General features: G+C 43.7%; 1 protein-coding gene across 1 annotated transcript; it reads left to right on the top strand.

Moving 5' to 3' along the window:
* The first annotated feature begins 152 nt into the window (after positions 1 to 152).
* LOC119181809 (integrator complex subunit 12) lies at positions 153 to 16,731 on the top strand. Its single transcript, XM_037433052.2, has 8 exons — positions 153 to 289; positions 2,281 to 2,513; positions 3,392 to 3,604; positions 4,050 to 4,216; positions 6,531 to 6,597; positions 6,919 to 7,011; positions 8,868 to 8,993; positions 10,880 to 16,731. Exons 2-8 carry the CDS (start codon positions 2,334 to 2,336, stop codon positions 11,297 to 11,299), a joined length of 1,266 nt encoding a protein of 421 aa, XP_037288949.1. The 5' UTR covers positions 153 to 289; positions 2,281 to 2,333; the 3' UTR covers positions 11,300 to 16,731.
* The last annotated feature ends 295 nt before the right edge of the window (positions 16,732 to 17,026 follow it).

The raw sequence follows: 17,026 nt of genomic DNA, 5'->3' as shown, positions 1-17,026 counted from the left end.
ATTTCTCTTGCGTGCTTAACAAAGCACTGAGCTTAGCCAGGCTCCCAAAATTGCTTCAACGCGCATCATTCCAACGTAACATGCGCCCCAGCGGGGCTTTCTCATGGCCGTTCAACTTTTTTATGGCGGTCGCACCGCAATCGGCATCGCCAAAGCGCCGACAAGTCGAAAGCGACGGAGCTCCGCAAAAAATTGCCGAAAAAACCGTATCGCAGGGGTGCCAGACTAGCTCTGAGCCCCCGAATAAACGTAGGAAAGTCCGGTAAATTCGTTTCTCTCCATCAGCAACGTAAGTGCGACCAGTCACGGCTTGTGGCAGTGTTTTTTTTCTCTCCCCCTTCTCAATGGCCGGGCGGCGGCCATGAGCCATGGCGTCCTTCACCTCCTCTCATCCGTCCATCCTCGCGCCTCTCTCGCGCGGCTACACTGTAGCGCGGCGCTCCTCCGGCCGCCCTTTAACATTGATTTTTTTTTTTCCAATTTCGCGCTAATTTTTTTTTTTTTGTGAGCGTGATGTTTGTTTATTCTCACAGGTGATCCTGCAGCTGCGAAGTCTGAATTTTTATTAACTGAAAGCGATATTATTATTATTATTATTATTATTATTATTATTATTATTATTATTATTAATCATTACCTTGTGGCATTCATTCTCATTTTCGCCTCTCTGAGAGAGTCTTGGTTAATCAGCACTTTTCTGGCATTAATTGCTGATTTTGATGTCATCTTTTAATGGCACGTCTTCTTTTTGTATAATTTGTATCAAGCGTTCGAAAAAAAAAAAAGAAGGGAGGATTTTCTTCCTTGTAACTGGTCCACATGCATGCTTTCAGAAAAAAAAAACTGCAGCTGTTTATTTGTCCATTTCGTAATGAAATTGAATATATAATGATATATTCTGATAATGAATATATAAGGTCTAATCAATTCTTTATGTATTTCAGAAACCTATTCACAGTGTGCTATCAATTGACATTGGCCCATGTCAATTATATTCAATTCAGTTTATTTGGACAAACATTGCCTAGGTTGAAAGGCAGATTCTCTCTGCCCAATTAGGGTCACTCTTGCCGATACCTTTGATGATCAGATGCAGTGGAAGATAAAAATAGAGTGATTTCTTTTTTTGGGGGGGGAACATGAAGGCAAAATTCAAGGAGCATTTACTGTGACAGCATTGAAAACTGGTTTCGAGGAAATTCCATCATCGGCTTCGGCATCATTTGTTGTGGGCAAAACATCATCATGTTGCCCATGACAAAAGAATCTATAATTATGCTACTAAAATAAATAATAAAAATTTTCAGATCCAAGTGAGGATGAATCGTGGCCGTCTGAGTGGCAAGCAAATGTTCTACCACAGAGACACAAGATTTGTTCAAACTGCTTAGGAAAAAGCAGTTTGAACAAATCAGTTTAAGCAGTTTACTTATATGAATGTAATGCAGCGGAAGGAGTTTTCTTAGCAAAGCGTAAAATCGTGCCAGGCATCAAAACATGTTAACTGAACAGCGAGTGGGTGTTTTATAGGTCCACCCATTACAGAGCGCTCAGACACATTTATCATCATCAGCAGCAGAACTATCAAGAAAGTGAGCAGTTGCATAGGTTGGCATAGCAGGCCCTTTGCAGATACACAAAAGGAATAATTATGGTGTAGTGGGCACTTAACAACTTTGCTTGCAGTAGACATTCAATGATACTTTGAAACGGCCAATGTTAGGTGCAAATTTGTTGGTTACCTTACGGGATTGTTGGGGTATACACCAAGAACCGAAGCAGTCTAGCAGATCATAAGACGATGCGCATGAGGTCCGCTTACGCTATTGCGATCTTTCTTCAAGGCGAATTGAAGCGTTCCCGAATTTTTGTTTATGCACTTACACAAGTACGGAAACAGTTGAATAGACCTGATATATAATTTTTCAATATCAGCCAGACAATTGAAATATAATGGAAGGAGCAATTAAGATGTGTTGTGCACATTATCTTTTTCTTCTATTTGTCACCCTAGGGGTAGCCCTGCACTTTAGTGTCGAAGACAGCTATTTTTGTGAGCTTTCCATGACACTTTCCCTCACATTTCAAGCAACTTACCTCGTATTCAGTGTGAACATGTGACATATGTGCAATGTTTCAATACCACGACTCGAAGAATGAACACATTGAAGCTCTCATGAACGTATGACCCACCTTGCCCCTTGAACTGGGGCCACAAATTGCTGGCACATGGTGACAGCATGTTCAATTTAATGCTCTGCCTGTCTGTCTTTCATCTAGGCAGGAGAGTACACTGCTGTCTCTTGGTTTCTCTGGGTGAAACCATCAACCCCATGGCTCAGTTAGAATTGGACCCGCTGTTCCTCAAGGCCCTGCGACTGTTGCATTCGAAGGCGAAGGATTCGGCCGAACAGCTGCGACAGCTCATCGAAGACACACTCGTCCAACGCCAGAGTGCCAGTGGAACCTCTACGGGGAGGGACACCAAGACGTTACTCACCACAATCAAACTGGTCAGTATTGTCCTTGGCTGTCTATGGTTTTTCTCGTATTAGTAAATTTCTTTTTCACGATACTGAGAACGCCATGCTTGCTGCGAGACGACACTGGGCAAGTGACAAAACGCGAAAGTGCGGGTGGCAACATCGTCTTGTAGTGCCGCACCAATCGCGTTGATGTCATAGATTTTGACGGCGTCTACTGTAGGGCCTCCATAATTCCTAATCAGTAAAAATGAAGTACATTGTCTTCTGAAGGGGCCAGGAACCTAAGGAAACTTGAAGGACGCTTGAGCTTCGCCTTCAAGAGTAGACCCCAATAGCGTAATTTGGCCCTTTGCACACCACCTTCTCAATTGCTGGCCCGGCCTGCTCGATTGAGACGTACTTAATGCATGCCTCAACCTGTTCGGTTTAATCATTGAACACAAAAATAAAATGTGCACCGGGGGCAATGCATGTTTTTTAAAACCTTTTAAACTGGGTAGAAAACTGTATTATGCAAGCAGACATTATTTCTCTTCTTTTCCGCATCCCTGAAGCGATTCTGCTTACATGTTATCCTCCCTGCCTTTCATGCGGAGTACCCTTTCAACAAATTTAAAAAGGGCCTGAAGAACTCGCACGCAGAAGGGCAGAGTAAACAATTCAAGCTTATGGCATATGCACAAGCACAACATTCCCGGCAGAGAAGTTTCAGATCGAAAACGAGTCGGATCTCTTGTTTTGTTGTGCTGGTTCAACAAACCTCTGGTCCTCTCTCTGTCTCTCTCCATGCTTCGCGTATGCTCACTAGGAGCATCTTTATTTTTCTTTTTTACTACTGCCTTGTTATCGCAGTATGTCTACATGCTCGTATCCCGAGACATGCCCCCTTTTCCCCCTAATTGCAGGAAAGTGATGGCAGAGCTCACCTACTGGGGCGGCGGCAGTCGCCCAAGCAAGAGGCCGGAGCTGGCAACAATGGAGGCCCACCTGCCCTGTCAGCTATCCGTAGCCTATCCACTGACGAGCCAAGGCGGAAAGACCCACCACCTTTAGAGTGCAAGCCTCCTCCTCTCCCCATCTCGGCCATTAAACCAGACACCCCATCACCTGTCTTAGAGGCAAGCAGTTCGGTGAATTAACATGCTACGGCATTATAAAGCTGGCAATAGAAGACGTGGCTGTATTAGTTAGGAGCCAGTATGGTCAGTCATCTTGCTTGCATCTAGCGATTGGTTTCTTATGCAGAATGGAGGCATCTTGGGTCCCGTTCTTGCGAAAATGCTGTGCTCAGTTCATATGCATGCATGAGCAGGGTGAGAAAGGACACCAAAATATATGTTCAATAGCATTACGTTTATTCGACTCTCGTATGTCATAGCATCCCTCTGCTCAGGACGTGTGTTGGCAAGCTTACATAAAACCCACGACACACAATACACAACATATCTAATGAAGCACCTTCCCCAACCAGATTGATCTTTCATCAGATGTTCGTGTTCCAAGTGTGAACACGTATGCACGAACAAATCTGAAACCCATCGTCTATTTTTTTTTTTTGTACAGGTGAGCGGTTTGTTAGAATCCAAGCGTGCCCGCACAGAGTCACCGCAGCTAGCCTCGTCTCAGTCTGCCTCTCCTGCGAGTCGTCTCGCCTCATCCTCATCTCCAGACTCGAGTAGCGATGGAGAAGACTTCACCGTGGACATGGGCCAAGTGTGTGTGATGTGCAAGTGAGCATCGAATCGCTTTTTATCCATTTTGTACAAGCCGTCTCTGGTCTAGCACCTTGCTTCAGGTACCTTCATAATACCAGCAAATATACAGAGAGACTTCATGTTGAAAAAGTAGTACGAAAGGACAAAAACCTTCTTTTGTCTTAGAGTGTAACAATGAACAGAAATACTAGACAAGAGCTAACATGAAACTGAAGTTTATTCATAGAAATCCATGCCGTTTTTATCAATGCACGCTGATCCTAAAAGTACGTCATCACAGAAGGACGCCACATTCGATGCTAAAAACAATAGAGTGTGCACTACAACATGAAAAAACACCTTAGTTCTTAAAAAATATCCTATAAACTAAAAGCTTCATGTTGTTTGATGCGTGTTCAAACTCAAGTCTTCATCCTACGAAAGCAGAAGGTACCAGATTATCTGTAAGAAAAGCCAATTCACAGGGATGAAAATTCAAAGAAATTTGGCTCATACACGTGGAGCCATTTTGTTGAATATATAAACACTCTACTGCTTCTCCTGTCACCTTGTTGTAGTTTCGATACAACACTGAAGCGTCTTTCAAATGGGCTGACATCCACCCTTGTTTTTGCACTGCTTGTTCTACATGAATTCGTACAAACTTGCCTAAATTTCAGATCTTGTAAGGGAGAGGCACTACAACGAGCATGGAGAGTGTATGTGCTTACATTTTTGTGCTGTTTGGTTTTTCTTTATTCTAACATGCCATTCTATTCTTTCCTCAATCGTCTTCTAGACATCACCAGAAGTGGTAAGCATTGTGTCCGCACTTCCACAACACTTTGGTGGCACCGTTCGATTGCCAACCTCGCGAGGAAACAGTACGTTTCACGCTGCACCTAATCACTGCTGCTCTTCTGTTTTTGGTTTTGTCGGTTCCCTGCCGTATATGATCAAAGAAAAATGCAATAAATTACATCGTAGATTTATATTCAGATTAATAAGCAGCACTGGCAAAATTAATCCTGAATCCTCCTTTTCAGTCTGTCTGTTGCTTCGCTGTTAAATCAATCAGTCAGCCAATTAGTCAATAAAAAAATCTGTGTACACCTGCATCCAGAGAATAGAAGCACAGTTTGCGGTCGCTGCTATGATAAAGGTAGCTGCTGTGATATGACAGTCCATACGGAAACCGAGGAAGTTGCTGTTCGTTCCACCGCTCACCAGTTGATAGCTTGAATGGACCACAGCTATGACCACAAACACAGACCCTAAAGCATGAATGGGCATCAGGAAAGGCATTGGTACAGAGTATCAGTCCTTGACTACTGAGCTATGTCGATTGAGCCCTAACCTCAGGGTTGTTGAGGCCTTTGGTTTCATTGGCCTACTGAGGTCTGAATTTCCTTTGGCTTGATAGGCTTAAAGGGGCCCTCTAACACATTTCACGACCTTATTGTTTTACATGTTTTTTCTAGCTAGTTGCGTTTCTAGCTAGTTGCACAAGAACAGCAGCGATATAAGCATGCAGTGCAAAGTTATTCAGCGTAGAGATATCAAAATACAATGAAATGGATGCTTACCGTCAACTCGATTTTCACACGCTCACTTGACCGTGTTTCCCTCGCCCTGTGATGTCGGAAAGCTGCCTAATGAAGTAAACTGAAAGCCCTACCATAGAGAAAGCTTGCATGATGCCATATGCCCGTTGTGTCTAACGTGTTGAGGACGCCATTGCAACGGTAACAAATAATGTGATACTTGAAGAGGGAATGACACGTGCGAAACGAGGCAGCTCGCGAATGCTTCTATAATGTTTTGTAGTTTTACTGCTCTTTCTTTTTGTGATGGTGTTTATATATCACCGCTCCTGCATGTTGTTGTTGTTTTTTTAAGTTTTTTCAACCCACGACACCTGGAGCGTCCTCGAAGCGTTTCTTCCAGCACCGTGGCATTTGGCACATTCTTTGATGAGCTTTGCTGTTTTCAAGCTGAAAAAGTCAGAGAGCTTTATTCTCTTCTGTGTTCAGTGAAAAATGGTGCTAAAGAAAAAATAAATCCAATAGCAATCCCTATTTTGATACAATGCCACGATTGCTTTTATTGTCGCATTCATCCTATCACAGGTCTGCACCCTGCGTCTCCATTTCCGCTCGCAACAGCCCTGGCGAGCACCGCTACCAGTTATGCAGTCAGCACCAATCTTTTTTAAAGTGTCAGAGGAGCCCTTTAAAGCGCCTTTAAGTTCCTTGTGCCGGAGGAACATTAAGCAGCCCCTTTGAGAAAGCTTGAAGGCATCACTATGCTGCGTTTCACTTGAAGGCCCTGTTCCGTTTGCCTTTTGCAGCCAACAAGACGTAACTGCCAAGAATCAGCTGATTGAATGCCAGGAGTGCCACTGCCTCTATCACCAGGTGAGTCAAGCTCAAGGCATTGTTTGCATGCAGACTTGTAAACTGACCAACTCTCTAGAAACTGTTTGTACCCTGTTCTTTGTGCAGTTGCGAAATCGCAAGTTTGATTTTTGAATGAGGGCTACATTTTACTGGGGCATAGCACATTTTCCCTGAGGAGCTTGCCTTGCGACTTAAAGAAAAGAATAGGGACCCTCCTTGTTTAAATGTTGGGAAGCGAGCTCTGACGTATTGGGCGATCACAGTCATTATGGAGCTGAATCTGTGTTGGTTTGGGAAGGCAGAGACATTCAGTTGTTTCGTTCCTTTATAAAAATATAGGAGTGCCATAGACCGCCAGCCACAGACTATGATGTCAACGACCCTCGCCTTGTATGGTACTGCGCCCGGTGCACGAAGAACATGAAGAAAATGGTGAGTCACTACCATTAATGATTTTGAAAAATTCCTGCAAGATCCTGACGTAAAGTTTCAGCAACGCCAACTTTCTGCTCATCAGCAGGTTTGCCCGAATTGAGAAGAATGACCTGCAATGCCTAAAGAAATTACTAGAGCCATTGACAATTATTTTGTGTTTTTCCACTTCTGTTGCACTTTTGTGTTGAGAAACACCACTGAAACAGTTGAAGTTGTGTATAAGAGTCGATGACACATGTTGTTTAATAGGGCAAGGGCCATTTGATGGCAAAAGAGTGCCAGGACATGAAATGGAGTGTGAAAAATGATTGTGTTAGGTGCCTGTATATGGGCCTATAATTCTGTCCTCTCTAAAGGAGTGACGCAATATGTGTATGGTGAGAATAAATGGCAAGTTGTCATAGTAACAAAATTATGAGCATACTGCATTGGCATGAATGCCATGTCAACACCCACTGGTCCAAGGGCCACGGGGCAAGTGCTTTGTTTAATGTAGCTACTGCAGCAGCGACCTCTGTTCAGAGGTTAAGGTCAGAGAATAAAAGTTGCTTTTAAGAATTTCGATAACACGTGCAGCCCACGTTGCACACGTTCACAGCCGCACAACAAAGTGAATACAAATGCCCACATGGAAAGACATAGCGCCAAAGTGACCAATTGTAGTATAATGACGTAACATCGAATAAGCTGTATGTAATCCTAGTGTGTTGTTATAGTGGCCAGGAAATTTTCGTTTTCACCCATAACACAGGGTCAAATTCTGTGCTTACAATGACGGCCTTTTTTTTTTTTTTTTTTGCAGTAGCACAAAACAAAGCTTTATTGAAGGAAAAGTTAGACTTGAAGCACGTCCTTCCCCACTAGTTCCTTCTTTACAGCAAATTTTGTTCCTTTACCCAGTACCAAAAATTGTGGTACACCTTTTTAGCTTTAACCTTTTACCTGTTTTTTTTTTGCTTTTGAAAATTTCCGGTCAAAAAGTGCTTATTTTTTTAAATGCTGATTTCAAATCTGATTGTACTGAAAAGCAGCGAGTCAATGTTGAAAAAATATTTACCAAACACTTAGTCATACCAACAGAATAAAGTCTAGTATTTCGGAACAATAGATAAGATACCAGCTACCCGCTGCTAATAAAATTTGAAAACCTTATAAGCCAAACAGTTACAGATGCCACATCTTTCTTCACTTGAGTAGGCTAACAACCCTTGGGGTATTTCACTCGAGAAGCTTCGGGGCTGCGTGGAAAATTTCAAAACACGGAAAAACGCAAAGCGGCTTCACTGGTAGGCCTTCGCAATGTTCCCGTCCGAGCTGTCTTCGTCATTACCGGCGGAGCTACTCAATTGACCGTCATTGCTGTCTTCACTTCGGACACAAGATAAATATCTGTACTCAAATCATCCTGATCAAAGTGAATAGCTTCTTTCTCGTATTTATGGGCCAGCTATCGATGGGTCGCCGCCACCGCACACTGTCTTTCCGACAAAAAACAATGCTCCTGCCGGAGGAGAAAACTAAATTCTCGAGCAAATGCTGCGATCTAATGGATGACACGCAATATAAGCCATAAATGCGTGCCTTTATGCCTGAACGCTAGAGGGGAGTACTTATTCCACTAGGTAAAGTTCTACTCGTCCAAATCAGTTAGGGAGTTAATTAAGCAATTTTTGTGCTCCGAATCTGCTCTGGTTATTTGCCCTTCAAGATATTTTTCATGGAGCTACTTGTGTGGTACACCTTAATATTTCATCTGTTTTACAGAAAGTCTGGCAAACTAGAAACACATCTCTCCGTTTTTATTTTTTATTGTTGTTTAGATGTATTTTTATTAATACATGTGCTCCCTCCAGACCATTAAGCCTCCCAAGCCACCATCAAAGGTGCCCTTTGGTGTTCCACGAGAATTGACACCACCGAGCAAACCGGACACGCCTCCGCCACTGACGTCTCAGCCATTCAAGCGTGCCGAGTTGAAGGTGAGCTATCGCTAACAGATCTATAACCTAACGCCTACCAATAAACAGCTGTTGCACAAACGCTCAGAGAAGGCCACACTTTTGAGCATTGGAATAGTTAAAGGCTCTGGCCTATAGCACTTGGAATAGACAATAATAAAAAAAATTAGACCATCCCCCTCTGAAGGGAACCATTTGTAGATGCGAAACAGTGGGCGCTAATGCTTACACTGGCGACAGCGTTGACGCTGGCGCTAATCGCAGCATTGCGCAGGAGAGTAACCTCGGGAGGCGCGAAGCACACTGTGGTGGACCAGTTTTTCTACTGAAACATGCCAATCGCTGCTAATGGGCAATGAGACGCTTCTAGTTAATGTGTACGCTGCGAATTTTTATTGTTCAACAACAGACAGTAGAAATCTCCCATCGGCACTATTTTAGAGGTAAAGATCGAGTGCCTATATATATTGGGATAGCCAGTGAACAGTTGTGCAGCGCAAGCAGTCAGTGCTTTTCAATCAAGAAACGTGCTAGCAGACTCTAGCTGCGTCGGCGTCGCCAGGCGAGAGAGAGGGAAGCATAGGAGAGGAGGGGAGGAGGCGCGCATACTCGGCGGAGCTGTAAACACCGCGGGGAGGGATGCCCAGAGGGTAGAGAGGGGAAGCAAGCTTAGACTAGCAGTTGTAGCCGTTGCAAAGCGGGAGAGGGGGAGCGTAGGAGGAGAAGGGGACGCGCATACGCAGTGAGGGCAGTTATGCAGCACACCACCGCACTAAACTCCTCCATAAGCCGCTTTACATTTAATAATTTGTGGTGTTTCACATCCCAAAATTATGATATTGGCTGGCACTGCTCCAGCTAATATCATACATATCGATACAAAGCAAGATGTAGGAGAGGGATCAGTGGGACCAACGTCCCCTGATCCCTCTCCTACAATTACGTTGCGCCTCATTCAAGCAGTTGTCCGGCAGGAAATCGCCAGCCTGGGAATTCACTCTATTTCACCCCCTCCCCGCACCGACTTCCAGCCCCAATACATGCCTGCACGCCCCTTTCCGACCGGCTCTGCCACAACGTTCCGTAATCCGTCCGCGTGGCGAACACATAATGACAAGCCGATCTTCTTCTCGTGTCACCGAATCGGGTACATTTCTCGCCATTGCAGAAGTCGCTGGGGTCCTCCTGCACAAGCCTTCTCTGGTCACTTCCATGCACGTCCTGCCTATCGCCATGAGACCAGCCACAGTGATTAGCTCGCGCCAGTCTATATACTTTTCTTCTTCGTCTCCATGCACTGGACATAGCAATATGATTACGAGACGCCATAGTGGAGGGCTTCTGAAGTTTCAGCCACCTGGAGTTTTTATAATCATCATCTCTCATAGTTATATCGTATTTTGAAGATGTAAAAAACCAAGGATAACAACTGAACGACCTACTGAAAAGTTATTTCAGCAAAACCCTTGCCAGACAGCACCTAGCAACTTCCAGTTTGTAATCCCAATTCGCAATGGAGAGCAGCTAGAGAAAAGCATTTGGGAAATGAGTGAAATTGAATCACAAATATGTGCTTTGTATTGATAGTAAACTTGATGCCAAAAACATAAACACACAGGAACACAAACACACTGACAGTATGAACAAACAGAGGAGAGCGCCTGTCCTGCGTATATGTTCATTTGTGTTTTTGTATGTTTATGCTTTTGGCGTGCAGTTTAGTTTCAATACAAAACATGCACCAACTAGTCTAAAAGTGAGTGCTGCTAAGATGTTGCCTTGTGTCACCCGTCTTGCTGTGATTCTGCAGCTGCATCTGTTTGTGGAAATGTTGAGTGCCTGACTAAATGGTCTGACTTTGCACTCACACATCACCAACTTGATTCCCACCATTCTTCGGCATCCAGGTTCCTGCACTGTCTTCCTCCGCCGGCCCAAACAAGCCCATCGGACTGGCGGGTCTTGCCGCAAACCTGAGCAAGCCGAAGCCACTGAAGCCGATGGGTTCTGCCGCACAGCCACAGAAGCCGCTGCCCTCCACCGCATTCCAGAATCTCTCAAGCCTAGCCGCAGCCGCCACCGCCATAAAGTCTGGCTCTTCCTGTTCCGCCGGATCCTCCCGAGGAAACAACGGGGGCAACGGCAGTTCCTCATCATCGAGCTCCTCCGGCCCATCGCCGCCGACACTCGTCCCTGTGAGCACCGCGGGCGGCAATGGGAAGTCGGCATCCTCATCTCTACTTATGTCTGCGGACAAGCGGCTGCAAATAATGAAGAAGAAAGCCGCAGCAAAGATGCAGGAAAAGCGACGAGTCACGTCGAAGTAGCGCGATTTCTTCCCGTTTTTTTTTTTCATCCTTTCTTTTTCTCGGCGGCTGGGTCTAGAGTTTGGTTGCGCCGGATGCTCGTTTCGACTCTGTCGATCCCCATTACTGTGTTGATCGGAAAGTGCCACGCGTCAGGTGTCACTGGCAGAGTGGAACGTCACCAACTGCACATGGCCAGTTTTTCGGCTTGAGTGATTATGTAATGACTTGTCTCGTCTCTGTTCTATGTCTAGCCAAGTTGCGACCTCCTTGCCAACAGACCACAACAGTGACGCAAGGTGTCAACTGTGAAGTTTAAGTGCTGTGCCGTCTAGTGAGCATCTTTTTATGCGGAGCGGCATAGAATACCCTTTTTGACGTAAGAACTGAGCTTTATTTGATGGTACTGTCATGATGCATTTACATATGGATGCTTGCTTCTTGAAAAGTTTGGAAATTGTGCACGCTATTGTGCTTTTTGTTAATACCAGATGCAAGCTGACTCGACTAATGGACATGTGAAAGACTGATAACTGAATATATTGCATGCTTATATTGTTGTTGAAGAAACACCGACTTTTATTGAATTTTGACCGCACAAGATCTGTCGTAATGTAAGTGTGGCAAGCTGCACGACTTTTGTGCGCTTGTTATTGTGAGATGTCGCGACAAACGTGTGCATTTCAGTCTGGTACAATGCATGTTTCAAGTCTATGACTAGACGTTCTTTCACGGTTCTGAAGCACATGGTCCTTGGGGAGGATTGTCACTGAACTAGATCTAGAATTTTGAACTGACGGTGTGAATGCATTGCTCGGCTAAATCTGACACGGTCGCGAGTTCAGTGGTGGTTCATCTGGTAAGGAGGGCACCCAGCGAGACAGTTATGTTTCCAAGTTTTAAATGCTACAAGACCTTATTTCAGCTATTCTAGATATATAGGCTCCGTCAATCTTGAAACTCTGTTTCAAGGTTGTCAGTTCAGTTTTGTCACGGAGATGCGTAACAAGAAGTCGAGTTTGCAGAATGTTTGCCTACAATGGGTGAAGTAGCAAAACGTAAGCAATGCACATGATTGAAATGTCATTGTTGTGTAAGCCGGTGAACCAAGCGATCTCCACTCGCCAGGTGTGTGCATCAACGTGGTCTCAACAGATCTTTCTCAATATCTGGAAAATGATAGCACATAATGCAGTAACAACACACCACTAATGCAGCACTCGGGCCTGCTACCATTAGAGGTATAGCAGAGTGAAGTTACAAGTTTTCAGGGGCGTAGTTGCAGATCTACTGTCTAGTCAGCCCTCTCTAGTGACAAAAGAGCAACTGCTCGATCACTCAGCGTACATCAAGTTTTGGAAAGATCCCAGGAAGTTGTTCTCCCAAAAAACCGTCATTTCTCTGATACTGATATAGTATCACGGCCAGTGTTGTTTGATAGATGAAACATAAAATATGCAAGAAATGACCGGTGAATAAAAGGTGTAGTGACAATTTTTTGCATTTTGATGAAACTGTTAGAGATTTAACATATCCTTAGCATTGTGACCCTTATAGAAAGCTCATTTTGAGCATAACGCGGGATATTACACTTCCGTTAAAACTTCTACAGGGCAATGTTCCAGCAACACTTTCTCTTAATTCAGAAAGAATTATGAGATCGCATTAGGTTAGATGACGAGGAAGTTTTGCCCAGAACAGTCAGTGACCATGTACCTTTGATGTGACATTTATTTTGCTTCCGTTTTCACTACTGACACCCATTGGCATCTCCATTAGCTTTTGACAGGCCATCACAAGGCGTCTTATTTGCAGAGCTTACAGGGCTTGGTTGTTGGTCTCCAATACTCACTTTGAAACGACTACGCACATGTGCTTTTCTAGCACGCGAGCGCACAATATTTCTACCCAAGATCAATGTAGCAAATGTTTGAGTTGAAAAGGAAGACATTGCCGCAGTGGAAACGGGATATAGCAGTATGTATTCTACATCTTATACACGGTCTGGATACACAGAAGACGGCGTCTTACATTTTTAAGTCGCTCGAAAATATTTTTCATTGCCCCGCAAAGCATGTACCGTTACGAACAGTTGAGAGAGATATGGGCCTCGTAGGACGAAATAGTTATTTTTCTTCCTTCCTTCATGAGTAGTTTAGGCTCTGCCGCATCTCTGGCTACCATATACGTTCCAGCACAACTCAGTTATTACTGATCAGAAGGGCACTACTTTAAATTCGCTGACCGCGTCCCCTTTGTTCATATGGTGGAGTGCTCACTCAATGAAATGCAGTGATCCAAGTACATCAAGCTTGGATAATTTTAGAGCCCCTAATATCGCCTGAATAACAAACATTCTACTCACGACTAGCTCAAGGTGTGAGGTATGAGAGTGATTGAAGGATTAGTGCTTTTTTGCCATCTTCACTAATACAACATACGTGGTGCAGGAGCATATACGACTCCTACACTCCCGAGGAAAATATTTCTCACTGCTATTCAAACTTGCCCTTCAGCTATCTTCATCTTAAACTATCTGATATGATAAATCATATCGTAATTTCCTTTTTCCTTGCAAGTAATGCTGGAGGGAAAAGGAATTGAATACTGCTGTAGTACTCTTTTCTTAAATTAGATATTTCAAATGGCCTAGTGGCACAAAAAGCATGGAACTTCAGCACGTCATGTTCTGTTTCATACATCTCTGACTAGGCAAAAAAGTGTGAAATGGTACAAAATGTGGTCATTTTTGTGCAAAGTGTTCGTCAAGGGAACGAATTTGTCATCTCAAACATTGCCACCCATCTGCTGTGATCGAAATGATGCGCATAACGTCGTCAAGTGACCTCCAGAGACTGTGCGCTCTGTCTGTTTTGCGACACCTCCCTCAGCAGGACATTGAAGACACGTGAATCATGCCTGCTTGAATTGCCCAGTGACTGCCATTAAGCACTCTGTACGCGGGCTCTGCAAAACGTCTTGAGATGTCTTGCAACGCCATGTGAAATGTGATAGCACATTTGCTGCACAATTTTTTGGCATGTTTTCTGTCTAGTGCATTAATTTTGACGATGGTACACTGCTAGTAGAGAGCTTCAGCCAGTTTACAGTGTTACTGATTATGAAATTTGACTGCACTGGAAGCACAGGTAGGCAAAAGCAGGGTTGGTAGCACCACTTCATGGTGTTCTGTTCAACCACAATGCTTGTCTTAGCACGAGAGTTCTTAATGAAGAGAACTAAGAAAAAGTACAGTCACAGTGGGAGCATCAGTGATTTTACCGTTGCCTAGATATTTGCTGCAGGAGGTAGTATGTAAGTCTGACTTCGCAAAGCAGCACTGCCTGCAGTGTTGCCCATGTCACTGCATCTTGTGAAGAGACCTTTAAATGGTGACAAGTTACATGGACAAAATAAAACTCTCTGATGTCAAGGCTGGACAAAGTATGGTTAGACGACAGGTGTCACGTGCACTTCTGAGCAAGCTGTGTGGCATATAGTTTGCTATGAAAGTTACCAGAGGACACTACAAGTTTGATGTGTAAAGCTGTTCAGACAGTGTAGGCTCAATGTGTAGCTACGTGGACTTGAGTAGACTTTGGCTTAGACCACTCTCAAGACCTCTAAAGTTGATCACTTTCAGCAGAACATTGCGTTACAAATGTTACATATTTGCAGTGATCCCAAGTGTATCTTGAAAAAAAAAATAATTGCTTGAAAAGCTCCACAGGTGAAATATAACACTGCCTCCAAAATTTTGGTAGTAAAGGAAATGAAGATTAGACAGGTCTGTTTATTACCAGTCATTCCCATTCAAGGTTAATAGCCACACCACAAGAGTTTCACTATTAGATCTTAAGAGGGGCTGGCAACAGTCCAGAACATGAAATGAGATGACTCTGTAGATGTAAAAATTGTTCTAGGTTGACTCAAACCAACCCTGTTTTTTGTATGTGCGAGATGTAAATGTATATTTTATTTGTTCATTCAAAGTAGCAAAAATTGACCTGTGGCGCTGCCAGCAAACGCGTGAACGATCCAAAGTACCCACCCACGAAACCGTCGATTGCTGTACGTGTTCGACGATTTTTTTGTTGTTAGTACTGAAATATTATTTGTTTCTTTTATACTAAAAGGTATTACTCCATAAAAATGAACATATAGGCCTCCGTTAGTGGTGTTACCTTTGCATGATGTAATGATCCCATGTTTTGTCAGTGCACATTGAGCAACTTTTCAGGGTGCTCATGTAACCATGTGTGCAGTTTTTAAGTCATTAAGATTTTGGAGCGACATAGTTTTGCCACCTACACTTCGTCTCAGAAACAATGCGCGCCGCTACTCGGCGCGTCCGTGCATATGCGTAGTGACATTTTTTGTGACTCGGCTTGGCTCGCGTGACAAGAGTAGCAATGCCAGGACAAGCCATCCATGACACAGGCAAAGCTTGGGTGCGAGCGCGTAGAACGCAGTACAAATACAGGAAAGTTGTATAATGCCTCGTCATCTCATTGCAACAGCTTATTTTCAAACATATTTGACAACCTCAAAATATTGGTGGTTATGCATAGTAAGAGGAACTCCTGTGAAAGCAAAATGACAACAGTTTCTACACATGGCGAGAAGGACTAGCAGCACTGCAATCAATTATCAGTATAGGTGGTGGAAAGGTCTGTTAAGAGCCTTTGAGATTGAAAAACAGTAATTGTAAAATAACTAAGTGCTTTTGGCTTTAACTAATGCACCCACAAACACTACAAAGGGTGAGCTTTCTGTCGCGTCATAAAAAAGGGGCCGACAAAAATCGGTTGTCGGTTCCTTTAAAAGACACTCTGCACTGTACACGTAAGCCATGTTGGTAGCCCTGGTCACTGAAACTGCTGGAAAGCAATGAAGAGGTCTTATTTTGTTGTTATCAACTTTTGTTTGCACAAAATTCAGTGGTTGAATTGAAGCAGCAACCCTGGAAGTGTTCGTGTGTGTGCTGTCTGTGGTGCAGAAAATGAGCAAACTTGCAGCAGGTCCTGTAGGAGTTGCTGCTGTTGGTCTACATTGTGCTGCCAAACAAATTAGTGTCGTAAACCAGCGTAAGCTTTCTGTCTTTTCTTGCTTCAATTGCATCGTCCATTTTAGGGCATCTGTTTCATGCAAATTGCTACAGAAGTTTAGGAAATGTGTAATTTGTGATGACAACTGCTTCCAGATTGTCCGAATAACAGGTTGTTGAGATTTGTCGCTACTTTAGAAAAGCTTTTGTTTCATTCGTTTTCTTTCTCTCCCTTTGTCAAGATGGAGGAATCAAAATTGCGACATGACTGTATTGCACGAGGTCTGCTTCCTCCTGGAAGACCTATTGAGAAGGGTCATTGTAGCAATGTGAAAAAAAATCCTCTTGCTCAAAACCAGAATGCTAAGTGTAGAAGCAAATCAGATTAAATATGTCGAAGCATTGATTTTGCCGAGTGCTTTTATCGTACAAGCCAGTTAGAGGCACAATGAACGTCTCATTTAGCTCGTATGAACTTGCGTGTTTCTCCACGAATACAGCTACTTGGAGTAATTTATTCTGTTGTCCTTCTAGCACCAGCCAACACCTTTCCTCCTAGATACCAAGGTCATTTTATGCTAATTGATCTAGTTTGCTATGCACAAACTCACCAATCTAACCACTTTTGCAGAAGCTCACAATGCGAAGTATCGCTTCTTAAATGAAAAGGTTTTCATCAACCCAAGAGTATAACAAAGCTA

The sequence above is a fragment of the Rhipicephalus microplus genome, chromosome 10, assembly GCF_043290135.1.
Source record: "Rhipicephalus microplus isolate Deutch F79 chromosome 10, USDA_Rmic, whole genome shotgun sequence".
Classification (NCBI taxonomy): domain Eukaryota; kingdom Metazoa; phylum Arthropoda; class Arachnida; order Ixodida; family Ixodidae; genus Rhipicephalus; species Rhipicephalus microplus.
The sequence above is the reverse complement of the archived record's forward strand: the minus strand, read 5'-3'. Positions and strand labels throughout refer to the sequence as shown.